The sequence below is a fragment of the Acomys minous genome (assembly GCF_964271855.1).
Source record: "Acomys minous genome assembly, chromosome: 2".
Classification (NCBI taxonomy): Eukaryota; Metazoa; Chordata; class Mammalia; order Rodentia; family Muridae; genus Acomys; species Acomys minous.
Window position 1 is genome coordinate 71826517 of NC_140484.1, and position 12652 is coordinate 71839168.

The window sequence follows — 12652 nt, forward strand, 5'->3', positions numbered from 1 at the left end:
CAAACTCTAATTCCGTATCTCATCAACACGCGCGGTGGTCCGGCTCCTGCCTCAGCTTTGCCTAGGGCCTGCTGCCTTCACGGTCACTGACCTCCCCTCAGCATGGCTTCAGGATTGGGATCTCCTTTCCAACATGCTCGTGTAGTTCCTGGAACCTGATTGGGGGCGAGGGGTGGGGTGGGGGGCTGAGAGTGGCTGCAAAACCACCATAGTTGAGCTTGAGCTAGATTCCTGATCAGCACTTGGTCAGTTCGTCACAGCAAGTGCACACAACCAACGATACAACTCTTTTTTCCCCCCCTGTGGCTAGCTTGTAGCCCTACCTCCTCTACCCGGGGTCGGGATAGGAAAGGCATGGGGTTCTGCCGCCATTGGGCAGAGCTCCACTTGGCAGTTGCCTCCAGGATGAAGCAGCCGTGCTGAGAACTGTTTCCGGCTGCTTCCTGCAGCTAGGTGTCCTGGGCTAGGACCTGTGTTCTGTGCCCACGCAAGAAACTGATGTCTCTGTCTCGGTGATTCAGAAAGGTGGAAACCATAGAGAAAGGCGTGGTCCATCTGGCCGAGCTCTTCAGCTCCAGCAGGCTCGCCCGGGCACCCAGCCCGCGGGTGGGGATGGGGAGGAGGTGCTCAGGCTTTCGCTTGTTCCGAGGGCTCCAGATGGAAAACTGAGAGGTCTCACTGGCCCCACCTTTGCGGGAGCTGGACTCCATCACCTCGGCGGGGTGCTAAGGGGTCGGGCAGGCTTCATCTTGCAACTGGTTCAAGGGCTTTTCTGGGCCTGAGAGCAGGGCACTGACTGGGTTCTGGGGACCAATGCCAGCACCGCCTCCTGTGAGGGCTGTCCCACTACAGAAACTAGGACTGAGTGTGGAACAGACATGGGGCAAGTGACTTCCTGGGCCCTAAAAGGAACTAGGTTTGGGAGATGCCTGAGTGCTTATAATCAGAAGCAGGACTCCAGAAGAAAAAATAGAGACATTCTCATATTGTGTCCCAGACTGGCCTCAATCTTGCGACAACCGATCCTGCCTCCGTCTGCCAGAGTACTGGGGCTGTGTTAAGCTCGGAAAGCAAGGTTTCCACTGAATGCCGTTAGGTGTACAGAAACCTACCCATAAAAGCAAACGGAAACCCTGAGCCCCTGCTCGGCCTCTGTCCCTCCATCCAGGCCCTGGGGACCTCCTTAAGCAGAGAGAGCGCCACGTCCTCAGCAGAGCCTCCATCGCAGAAGAATAATAAACAGTTCCCGCCATCCTTAAGCCGGGTGAGGCAAGTATGGAGTTCTCGCGAGTCTTTGTAATCTTACGTCACTTCCTGCGGGAGCGTCGTCCTTTGCAAAGAGATACATCCGCCCGTTCTGGCAGTCTTTCGGATAGGAGTGAAGCCACTTCCGGTCTTCCATGGCCTTCTCCACATTCTTATTCCGGGTGATGGAAGCGGGTGCCCCGGAAGTAAAACCGGCGAAAGCATCGCTCCTTTTCTTCCCCGCCTGGTTCTGGGTTCCTAGGTGAGCGCAGACGAGTGAGACTGTTCGACTACCTGCGGGTTTGCTTCGCCTCTAATTTGTACGCCAGAGTCGGACATGCTCGAGCGGGTCGCTATGTGGAATTGGGGGTTCGAGGCTACTAGGGCTCTTGGGTCCGACCGGCCTTTGAGGGCACTCGGGTGGGAGAGGTGGTTGAGCTCTGCAGCTGCGGGCTAGTAGGAGAGTAATGACGTAGGGTAGCCTGCCTGTTCTTGTTTTTCCGGGTAGGAGTACCTGCCTGGCCCACGCGGGGGCGGAGATCCTTCACCTCTCCTCCGGTCAGGGCCTCTGAGTTGCCTATTCAACTCCGCACGTCCTGCCTCCTAGTTCTCAGATGGTGTAGTGACCCTTCCTCTCTCAGACGGGACCTGGCATTTACCAGGAAAAATGTTTGTGGAGCCTGGGCGCCCCCGCGGCTCTCTCTCCTCACCTAATTTCCTTACTTCATATCTTTTTCCGAGGTCCAGCTGGAGGAAGTCTACTGCCAGACATGCCAAAGAGGAAAGTGACTTTTCAAGGTGTGGGAGACGAGGACGATGAAGATGAAATCAGTGTTCCCAAAAAGAAGGTGAGATGCCCAGTTCCTAAGTTCCCTAAAGCTGGGAAGCCAAAGAGAGGGTTAGCTTTCCCCAATGTACTGGGTTTGGAAGGATTCCAGATTGGGTACAGGTCCTGGAATAGTTGGGAAAACTAGCCAGTAGTGTGTATTTCTGATTCACAGCTGGTGGACCCTGTGGCTGGAACAGGGGGTCCTGGGAGTCGCTTCAAAGGCAAACACTCTTTAGACAGCGACGAGGAGGATGACGACGAGGAGGAGGGGTCCAGCAAATATGATATCCTGGCCTCAGAAGATGTGGAAGGTGAGCTAACCCCAGGGCATAAACTACGTTGGAGCGACAGTCTGGGTATGGAGGTGGGAGGCACGCCCGTTTGGTTTTTGCACGCCTAGCATGGGGCCCCCATGTCTTCGGTGCAGGTCAGGAAGCAGCTACTCTCCCTAGTGAGGGGGGTGTGAGGATCACACCCTTCAACCTGCAGGAAGAGATGGAGGAAGGCCACTTTGATGCTGATGGCAACTACTTCCTGAACCAGGATGCGCAGATCCGAGACAGCTGGCTGGACAACATTGACTGGGTGTGGCCCAGGACCGGTCCTGACTTAGGCTTGGGAATGCAGGTGCTGGGCCTGGGCCCTCCCTGGTGCAAGTTCATAGGAAACAATAGTTACCCTTTTCCTCACAGGTTAAGATCAAGGAGAGGCCGCCTGACAAGCACCAGGTTTCAGACTCAGAAGAGGAAGACAGCCTGGGTCAGACTCCAATGAGTCCCCAAGCCCTCCTGGAGGGACTTTTGGAGTTATTGTTGCCAAGAGAGACAGTGGCTGGGGCACTTAGGCGGCTGGGGGCCCGAGGAGGAGGCAAAGGGGACAGCAAGGGGACTGGAAGGCCCAACTCCCCCCAGCGCCTAGACCGGCTTTCTGGGTTGGCTGATCAGATGGTGGCTCGAGGCAACCTTGGTGTATACCAGGAAACAAGGGAACGGTTGGCTATGCGACTGAAGGGTTTGGGGTGTCGGAGCCAGACATCCCATGACCCCACACCTCCACCTTCCCTGGACATGTTTGCTGAGGAAGTAACAGAGGGGGAACTGGAAACCCCCACCCCCACCCAGAAAGAAGGTAAGAGTGGAGGGCACAGGAGGGACAGTGTGGGCAGGAGGCGGAGCACCCGAGCCCAAATAGCCTCATTGTTTTAGAAGCAGAGTCAGCAGGAGACGGTCTGATGGATGTGATGTGGGAGTATAAGTGGGAGAACACAGGGGATGCTGAGCTGTATGGACCCTTCACCAGCGCCCAGATGCAGGTAAGCCCCCTTCTGTCCTGTCTGTCCATCCCAGCTTCCGTCATCTCCCCTGAGTTTGGTCCTCTCTTCTTACAGACCTGGGTGAGTGAAGGCTACTTCCCGGACGGAGTTTATTGCCGGAAGCTGGACCCTCCAGGCGGTCAGTTCTACAATTCCAAGCGCATTGATTTTGATCTCTACACGTGAGCCTGCTGAGGGCGCAGTGTGGCAGCCCCTTATTTCTTGGACTTGGCAGAGGAGGCCCCAGCCGCCTCGGGCAGTGAGGGTATGGGAGGCCACTTTTCAGCCAATTTCTCTTTCCCAATAAAAGCCTTGAGTGTGTATCAGGGCCGTGACTGTGCTGATGGCCAGAAACAGGCCTCTTGTGTAGCTCCTGTCAGCCTCTCCTGGGTCCTTGAGTGTTTGCCCCAAAGAGACTCTTCCTCAGATGCCTCTCTCTGGAATCTCAGACAGCCTCAGTTTTGTTTCTCACCGTGGTGGCAGAGGTGGGGCCTGTCAGGTGTCCTGTGACTTGCCCACCGTGACTTCTGCTTGTCTCGTAAAACTCCCTGGAAGTCCTTCTGCTGATCTTTGGCTTTTAGGGGTTCAGACTCTCTGTCTGGGCACCCCTTACAGCTGGGTCCGGGCAGCCCCTTACAGCTGGGTCCAAGTACCTCTTACAGATGTGTCCAGGCACCCCTTACAGCTGGGTCCGGACAGCCCCTTACAGCTGGGTCCAGGCACCCCTTACAGCTGGGTCCGGACAGCCCCTTACAGCTGGGTCCAGGCACCCCTTACAGCTGGGTCCGGACAGCCCCTTACAGCTGGGTCCAGGCACCCCTTACAGCTGGGTCCGGACAGCCCCTTACAGCTGGGTCCAGGCACCCCTTACAGCTGGGAAGTCTCTTAAACATGGGTTCTCCTCTTGTCCCTAGTCTGGCTTTTCTGTAGTAGTTTTCATAGCTCTTAGGTGAGGTATAACTTAGCAGTGCGTTAGGGCCGCCATGTATTACACAGGCACAGAGAGGGGCATTGACTTACTGGAGATGACACAGGAAATCAGAGCACTGGCCCGGGCCCAGTGATAGTTCCCATTTTTTGGCATAAAGCTTTTCTGTCCTGGGCCTCTCAGGCACCGCAGCTTACATTTCCTGGGCTCTCACATCTCTGGCAGAGGCTAGTGCCTTGAGGAAACGCCACTGGACTGGTCCCCTTCCAGGAATCCTGAGTGCAGTGGGGCATTGTGGGAGGCAGACAGGGACCTGACAGTCCTCACCCCACCAGCCCTGCTCTTTGCTCGCCTCACCTGTCTATGTGAGCTGCAGGGTAGTAGGATCCAGGCTAGGAACTTGGATAGTAGGAGCTCAGCTGTTGCTTGCTTGGGGGTACTTGATGCAGAACCCCCCCCACACACACACTACTCTAACAAACCCTGTTTACTGCCAGCCTAGACCACAATTTCTCTGACATCAAGAAGCCCATTAGTGGGAAGTCATCTGACTTAGTGTGTCACTGAGACAGCGGGAGCCCTCAGGTTCCTGTAAGGTGTCACTGTTAAAGAACTGACTTTGAGAGATACTTAGCAGGAAAGCTGGTGTCTTGGGATGAGTGAAATCATCACGCCGCCCGAGTGAGTGTTCCCTTGTGTTTGCTGAAGTCGATACCTAGTGCTTCCTTCCCTGAGGTGTCCTCCAGGGTCCTCGGATTTGGCCTGTCTAAAGCTAATTTCTTCCCCCTCACTGCATTCTGAGGGCACTTCACTGATGACAGCCAGGAGAGGGCAGAAAATGGGTCCCCAAAGATACCCAGACCCTGTGTGAATAGTACTTTATGTGGCAGAGGGAAAAGGGAGTTGTGCAGAAGTGACGGGCCTCTGCCTTCCCAGTGTTGGGACTAAAGGCGTGCACAAGATTGAGAGTTTTGAGACTGGGGGATTACCTTTGATTCTACTAGAAAAGGAACCGAGAGATGCCCAGCGAGAGAGCAGACGACTAAAAGATGGAAGAGGATGAGTCAGGGTGCGGGTGGCCTGGAGGAACGGAGGAGGCAGAAGATGGTTCTTCCCAGACAAGTGCAGCCCCGCTTTGGACTTGTAACCTCTAGAATTGTAAGATAATAAACCCGTGTCACATGCTTAAGTTGTGGTGATTGATGAAGCACCAGCAGGAAGTGAGTAACCACCATTCTGGAGAGCCAGGGCCACCATTAAACCCACCCTGCTCAGGCTTGAGATTGTGTGCATTCAGGGTGGTGTGACCAAGGACTCTAACACAAAGCTAGAGATCACTTGGGTGGTTTTGGGTTTGGTTTGTTTGTTTGTTTGTTTGTTTTTGTTTGTTTGTTTTTTTTTTTTTTTGAGATAGGGTCTCTCTTACATTTTTGGCTGTCTTGGAATTCACTATGTAAGACCAGGTTGGTCTCAAACTTACAGAGATCCACCAGCCCCTGCCTCACGAATGCTGAACAAACCACCTTGCTCCCCAATGATGAAACTGCAATGTAATTTTTTAAAAAGGAGGGGCGCTGGAGAGCTGTCTGAGCAGTTAAAAGGACCCAGGTTTGATTCTCAGCACTCATGCATTGGCCCACAATCATCTGATGCCTTCCAGCATCGGCAGGCACCAGGCGTTTGTATGGTGCAGACATAACATGAAGGCAAAGCACCCATGCACATTAAGATTTTTTTTTTTAATTAAAATAACTCCATACTCTCACTTCAGCCAACTCCTCATTCTCCAGCCCGGGGACCCTGCCAGCATCCTGTCTGTGGGTGTTTTGGATAAATGGAGCTGCACAGCATGGATCGCTTCTGCTGGCTTCTGTCACCTAGCAGCATTTGTTCCCCACCCCCCATAGATAGGCTCGCTATCCCTGGCTGGCCTGGAAGTCACTGTGTAGAGCTACCTGCTTCTGCCTCAGGAGCTGTAGGACTGAAGGCAGCCCACGACACAGCAGCCCCCACGACACAGCAGCCCACGACACAGCAGCCCCCACGACACAGCGGCCCACACCACAGCGGCCCCCACGACACAGCAGCCCACGCCACAGCGGCCCCCACGACACAGCGGCCCCCACACCACAGCGGCCCCCACGACACAGCAGCCCACGCCACAGCGGCCCCCACGACACAGCGGCCCCCACACCACAGCGGCCCAGGTGCCTCAATCTTTGTTGGTACCATTACCTAGGCTTTACATTTTATATAGATTTTACTGGTTTCCCCCTACTGTTTGGTTTGTTTATTTTTGTTGTGTTTGGGTCTTTTGTTTGTTTGTTTTGGGTTTTGTTTTTTGAGACAGGGTTTCCCTGTGTAACTCTGGCTGTCCTGGACTTCCTTGTAGACCAGGCTGGCCTTGAACTCACAGCGACCCTCCTGCCTCTGCCTCCCTAGTGCTGGGATTAAAGGCGTGCGCCACCACGCCCGGCTATTGTTTGGTTTGTTTTGTTCGTTTGTTTGTTTGTTTTTAATGTGGTGCTAGCAACTGAACCCAGGGCTTTAAAAATACTTTTTTCATTAATTGAGTATTTCATACAACATTTTAATTATGTTTATTTCCCTTCCCCAATACTGCCTCATATCCAGCCTCCACCCACCCAAAGTGAGGGGACGTCATCCACCCCACTGCAGTGAGTCCACTTTGTGTTCCCCGACTACTATCCTTAGCAGTGGAGTGAAACTCAAGGATTTGCATCCACTGGACAAGCACTCTACCACTGAGAGACGACCCAACTCTGTGTGTGTGTGTGTGTGTGTGTGTGTGTGTGTGTGTGTCTGTGTGTCTGTGTGTAGAATTACATTCAAGGCCTTGCATTAAGGAACTGCTTTACCATTGAGCTTCATCCTTAACCCTTAAAAGTTAAAAAAACAAAACACTTACTTCTGTGCGTGCACTCACACGTCATGTTGTACATGAGGACGTCAGAATGGGACTCCGTTATCTCCTGTCATGCCGATCCTGGAGACTGACCTTGGGTGGGGTGTTCAGGCTTGACATCAAACACCTTCAGCTGAACCAGCCCCCTGGCCCCATTCTTAAACATTTCCTGGTGATGTCTATGAAGTAACGAGGTGTGCCACCATGCCCAGCTGCACCTTTCTTTTCACTTAACACCATTAATGGCTGCTTACTGTTCTTAAAATCAAGTCCCAAAACTAGAAGGTATTTGGGGAAGTTTGCTGTGGTCCGACTCCAGCCCTGCTGCCTTCCCCCCAGCCCCCACCCCTTTACCATATACCAGCCCCCAACTATTGAGTGGAGCTGATGGTTTTAGCTCCCGGCCCAGCCCAGACGCTATTACCCACTTTTCCCTGCTTCCCTCCTCCCACCCCCACCCTCCACCCCCTGAAGGAGGAAACGCTCCTCTTGTGGCAGTTTTTGATGTTTCCGCCCACAGTTGTTGTGGGCCCCTGGTGGGGCTGAACATGACACAGAAGAGTGGAAGAAAGATGCCAGGCAGTGGTGGCATACTCCTTTAATCCCAGCACTCGGGAGGCAGAGGCAGGTGGATCGCTTTGAGTTCGAGGCCAGCCTGGTCTACAAAGCGAGTCCAGGACAGCCAAGGCTACACTGAGAAACGCAGTCTCAAAAAACAAAAAATAATAAAAAACAAGAAAAAATGGAAGAAAGCAGCTCACCTGGGAGCCTCTGCTCATTTCCTCTTCCACTTGCCAGCTTGGTGGTGCTTTTTCCCACTGAGTCTGTACTAGATGTGTGAGCCAGCACCCTACCATCTTCCCTAGTCTTCTCCACTAGTTAGCCTTCGAGAGGTGACAGGAGATGTGCCGGCCAGCTTTTTCCTGTCCTGATTACAGGGGCAGCCCTCTCCTTGGCAGACTAAGGAGTGAGGTGCGAGCCAGGCTTGGTGGCACACTCCTTTAATCCCAGCACTCAGAAGGCAGAGGCAGGCGGTTCTCTGAGTCCGAGGCCAGCCTGGTCTACAATGCAGGTTCCAAGACAGCTAGGGCTACACAGGGAAACCCCGCCTTGAAAAAAATAAAACAAGGAGTCATGGGTGGTGGCGCATGTCTTTAATCCCATCACTTGGGAGGCAGAGGCAGGTGGATCGCTGTGAGTTCGAGGCCAGCCTGGTCTACATAGTGAGTCCAGGACAGCCAGGGCTACACAAAGAAACCCTATCTTGAAAACAAACAAACAAACAAAAACAAAACAAAGCAAGGAGCTGTGGAGATGGCTCAGTGGTTAAGAACGCTGGCTATTTTTTCAAAGGTCCTGAGTTCAATCGCCAGCAACCACATGGTGGCCCACAGCCATCTATAATGTGATCTGATGCCCTCTTACATGCAGGTGTACATATGTCATTCATACATTGAATAAATAAATCTTTTTTAAAAATTTAAAACAAAAGCCATCATGTGTCGCGCCCTCCCTCCAGCAGGAACGACGCAGACACCAGGATTCTTCTCAGTCGAGTTTTATTGGGAGTGCCCTTGAAGCTGAAGTGAAACACCCCGAATGCCCACGAGCACGTCGTTTAAATACTGTCTGTACGTGGCGTGTCAAAGTCTCATTGGTTGCATTTGGATGCCTCATTAGCATGCCTCATTAGCATGCCCACAGTCGAGAGGGCTGTGTTGGAGTGCTTCATTTGCATACCCCTGTTCGGGAGGGGTGCATTGAGAGGGCTTATGTCTGCGCATGCGCGGGAGCGTTAACGGTTGCCGCCATTATTGGGTGCGGCCGCGCCTTACAATCATGACCAACAGCTTCTTCTGGAGGAAAGGGTTTATTTTATTTAATTGGTTAGCTCTCCAGTCACATGCCTTCACTGAGGGAAGTCAGAGCTGGAACCTGCAGGCGGAAACTAAAGCAGAGGCTGTGGAGGAATGCTGTTTACTGCTTGGTCAGCTTGCTTTCCCGTGGCATCCAGGACCACCGGCCCAGGGGTGGGAAGGCCTACACTCAGGCCCGACCGTGAGCTGACCCTTCCTGTCAGTCATCAAGAAAGTGCACTACAGACTTGCTACAGGCACATTTGAGACTCTACCTTGTGTCAAGGTGACACAAAACTACCACATTGAGCCGTTCTCATTCTGAGGAGCGTCCTTGTATCCTGGGCTTTGACCTTAAGCTGTAGGTGACACACCATCACTTTCAGTACACCTGACCTGACTAGTGCCTCTTTCCAAAGAAGTAACAGGAGCTGGCTGAGGAAGGGAGTCTGGACCCTCTGGGTGAGGCCCAGGGTGTTGGATTCTGCCCTGGGCATCTGGGGGACCCACGGAGACAAGGAGTACAGTTGAGGTATCCAAAAATGGCTAAAAGAAACAAAATGAGGCATGGTGGGACATACCTGGGATTCCAGCACTCCAGAGACCAATCGAGGAGCAGCATCTCAAGTTCCAGGGAAGCCTGAGTTATATAGTGCCCAAAATAAAACAATAGCCAGATGTGGTGGCACGTGCCTGTAATCCCAGAACTTGGGAGGTAGAGGCAGGAGGATCAGGAATTCAAATTATCCTTAAGTTTACCTAACAAATTGAAGGCTAACCTGGGCTACATGAGATCTGTTTTAAACACGCCCTACCCCAAACAACAAAAACCCAACTAAGAGAAAGCAAATGGTTTTCAGGCCTGACTTTTGGCCCTGGATAACCAGATGGTGTGCTCTGCCCTGGGGAAGGCCACGTGTCCTGTTCTCAGTGTTGCTCACTGTCCTCCGTTTAGGGTTGAGGTCTTGTGAGCTCTTCTCTGCCCATGTTAGCACATCTGTGGTGTCATCTTGTTCAGATTATGTTTAGGCAGTCATGTTGAGGAGGGCGAAATACCAGTAAGGATACCTGGAAAAAGTCATAAGAATCATACTATTAAGCATCTAGTTAAAAATACATAGAATAAGCCGGGCATGGTGGCACAGGCCTTTAATCCCAGCACTTGGGAGGCAGAGGCAGGCGGATCGCTGTGAGTTCAAGGACAGCTTGGTCTACAAAGCAAGTCCAAGACAGCCTAGGCCACACAGGGAAAACCTTTCTCAAAAAAACTAAAAAACAGAACAAAACAAAAACATAGAATAGGGCTGGAGAGACGGCTCAGAGTTTAAGTGCACTGACTGCTCTTCCAAAGATTTGGAGTTCAATTCCCAGCAACCACATGGTGGCTCACAACCATCTATAATGTGATCTGATGCCGTCTTCTGGCATGCAGGTGTACATGCAGATAGAGCATTGTATACATAATAATAAATAAATATATCTTTAAAAACATATGTAGAATAGCCAGGCGGTGGTAGCACACACCTTTAATCCAAGCACTCAGGATGTAGAGGCAGAAGGATTGCTGTGAGTTCGAGGTCAGCCTGGTCTACAGAGCAAGTCCAGAACAGCCAAGGCTACACACAGAAACCCTGTCTGGAAAAAACAAATCCAAGCAAACCAAACCAAGCCAAACAACAACAAAAAAAGCCCTATAATATAAGTAAATCTGTGCTTACACATACACATATAGTTTACATGAAATGGCCGCATCTGGCCTAACGATGCCCCCAAAAGCCAAAGAGCATCTAACAAAACCCCCAGCTCCAGGCATGACAAGCCACTTTGGTTGTTAGTCAGAGACCCCCAGATGACTATAGCCTATGGATGTTGCCCTCCAGAGGTGGAACTTAAGTCCCTGTTGCTGAAGACACATCCCCGGGGGAGCCACTGTCCTCTTTTCCTTCCACAAGACACAATTCACACAGGGAATTCAGTCACACAAACAAACAAAGGATGAGTAAAAGGAAAATGATTCTTTAAAAACTCTGCACTAAGCCTGAGCTTTGAACCCTAATTTGGCAGCGCATTACCAGGTGTGTGAGCTTAGGATGCGTTCCTCTTGTCCTTCCTGCCAGCAGTGTCATAGCCACAGCATGTGATCTCTTTGCCCAGCTGCATTCTTTGTTTTGACACAGGGTCTTATTATGTATCCTTGGCTGACTTCAACTTGCTGTGTAGGCCAGGCTGGCCTCAAATTCATAGAGCTCTGACTTCTGAGTGCAGGAATTAAAGGCATGCGCCACCACACCTGGCATTTATTTCTCCAAGGACGCCCCACAATTTTCCTCTTCCGTGTAGACTCCTGTGTTTCACACCTGCTTCCTGGGAGCCTCCGCCATGTTTCCTTCCAGCAGGAGTGTGGAACGTAACACACATTCAAATGAACTGTTTTTTTTTTTTTTCCTACTTTACTTTTTCCTTTGCTGTTTGTCTGCGGGGCGTGTGGGCATGATTACAGGCTCACCTACCGCGGTGTGAGCGCAGAGGTCAGCAGAAAGCTTGTAGTAGTTAGTTTTTCTCCTTCCACCCTGTGGGTTCTGGGGATTGCACTCAGGCGGCCAGGCTTGGCAGCAGGCTCCTTTACCCACACGGCCATCTCCCTGACTCTCTATCTCAGTATTCGACCCAGGAGCTCTCATCGCCCTTAGACATTGCTTTTTCTGTGGGATGAGCTTCTGGGCCTAGGTTGGTGACAGTCTCACCTGTCCTCCTAGAACTGCCTTGTCCTGGGACAGATTCTAAACGAGCATATACTGCAGGCCCTGTGGAGCATCGAGGCGGACAGCAGATGCTCTTCTTTACAGGCTGACCTGGGAAGGTGAGGTCAGAACAAGAGACCAGATGGAAGGGAGGGAGCCAAGCCAGGGGGGTATTTGGAAGAAGGGGGCTCCAGAGGAAGGCATCTCCAACGTACAGCTCCTAAAAGGAATCAGGCTTAGGATGTTCTGGGAAACCCCAAAGGGGTGTACTCACAGGGCTACATCGAAAGACCTTGCCTGAACAACAAAAACTGAACAAAGGGAAGGAAGGAAGGAAGGAAGGAAGGAAGGACTGCAGCAGTGTGTGTGTGGGGAAGCTTTAGCCCCCTCAAACAGTCTATCCTTGTCCACCCTGGTGTCAGAACTACCATTCTGTGGCTAATAGATCCACACCTTTGGGATATATTGACTTGGCAGAACAGGGGCTTCCATCAACCCGAAAGCTAAGAATGTCATAGATAGCGCCTGGAGCCTATAGAGAAGCACCCCATCTTGCTGTAATCACCTCTGATGTGTGCACCCATGCATTTTACATTTGCCTTCCATTGGGACCATGGAGCCTGAGGTAACCCAGCCCTGTGTTTCTCAGGCCACAGTCACTCAAAATCAGCTGTAAAATAGGCTATCACTTATTCTCTCCGAGGTGAGAACCTTCTTCTTCTTCTTCTTCTTCTTCTTCTTCTGTTCTTCTTTTCTTCCTCTTCTTCTTCTCTTCTTCTTCTTTTTAAAAAATATTTATTTAATTATTATTTAAA

At 51.7% G+C, this 12652-nt stretch overlaps 1 protein-coding gene and 1 long non-coding RNA gene across 7 annotated transcripts; both read left to right on the forward strand.

Annotated features, from left to right (window-relative positions):
* The first annotated feature begins 1365 nt into the window (after nt 1-1365).
* On the forward strand, nt 1366-3709 carry CD2BP2 (CD2 cytoplasmic tail binding protein 2). Of its 6 annotated transcripts, none has more exons than XM_084772809.1 (7): nt 1366-1507; nt 1993-2093; nt 2247-2385; nt 2502-2659; nt 2767-3202; nt 3280-3386; nt 3462-3709. In XM_084772809.1, exons 2-7 carry the CDS (start codon nt 2016-2018, stop codon nt 3570-3572), a joined length of 1029 nt encoding a protein of 342 aa, XP_084628935.1. In that variant the 5' UTR covers nt 1366-1507; nt 1993-2015; the 3' UTR covers nt 3573-3709. The 6 variants fall into 6 exon arrangements, with proteins under 6 accessions (XP_084628935.1, XP_084628939.1, XP_084628940.1 ...); XM_084772813.1 differs by having other exon boundaries at nt 3283-3386; XM_084772814.1 differs by having other exon boundaries at nt 3286-3386.
* A 306-nt stretch (nt 3710-4015) lies between these two features.
* On the forward strand, nt 4016-5503 carry LOC311592432. The gene is made up of 2 exons (XR_014777408.1): nt 4016-4058; nt 4247-5503. It is a non-coding gene; the product is annotated as an uncharacterized lncRNA (long non-coding RNA).
* Nucleotides 5504-12652: the final 7149 nt, after the last annotated feature.

Excerpts from the sequence above, each read along its gene's own strand:
- CD2BP2 (XM_084772809.1), top strand. The coding sequence starts at position 2,016 with ATGCCAAAGAGGAAAGTGACTTTTCAAGGTGTGGGAGACGAGGACGAT. Across the intron at positions 3,203-3,279 it reads CACCCCCACCCAGAAAGAAG|AAGCAGAGTCAGCAGGAGAC; the intron begins GTAAGAGTGGAG and ends TCATTGTTTTAG. Across the intron at positions 3,387-3,461 it reads TCACCAGCGCCCAGATGCAG|ACCTGGGTGAGTGAAGGCTA; the intron begins GTAAGCCCCCTT and ends CTCTTCTTACAG.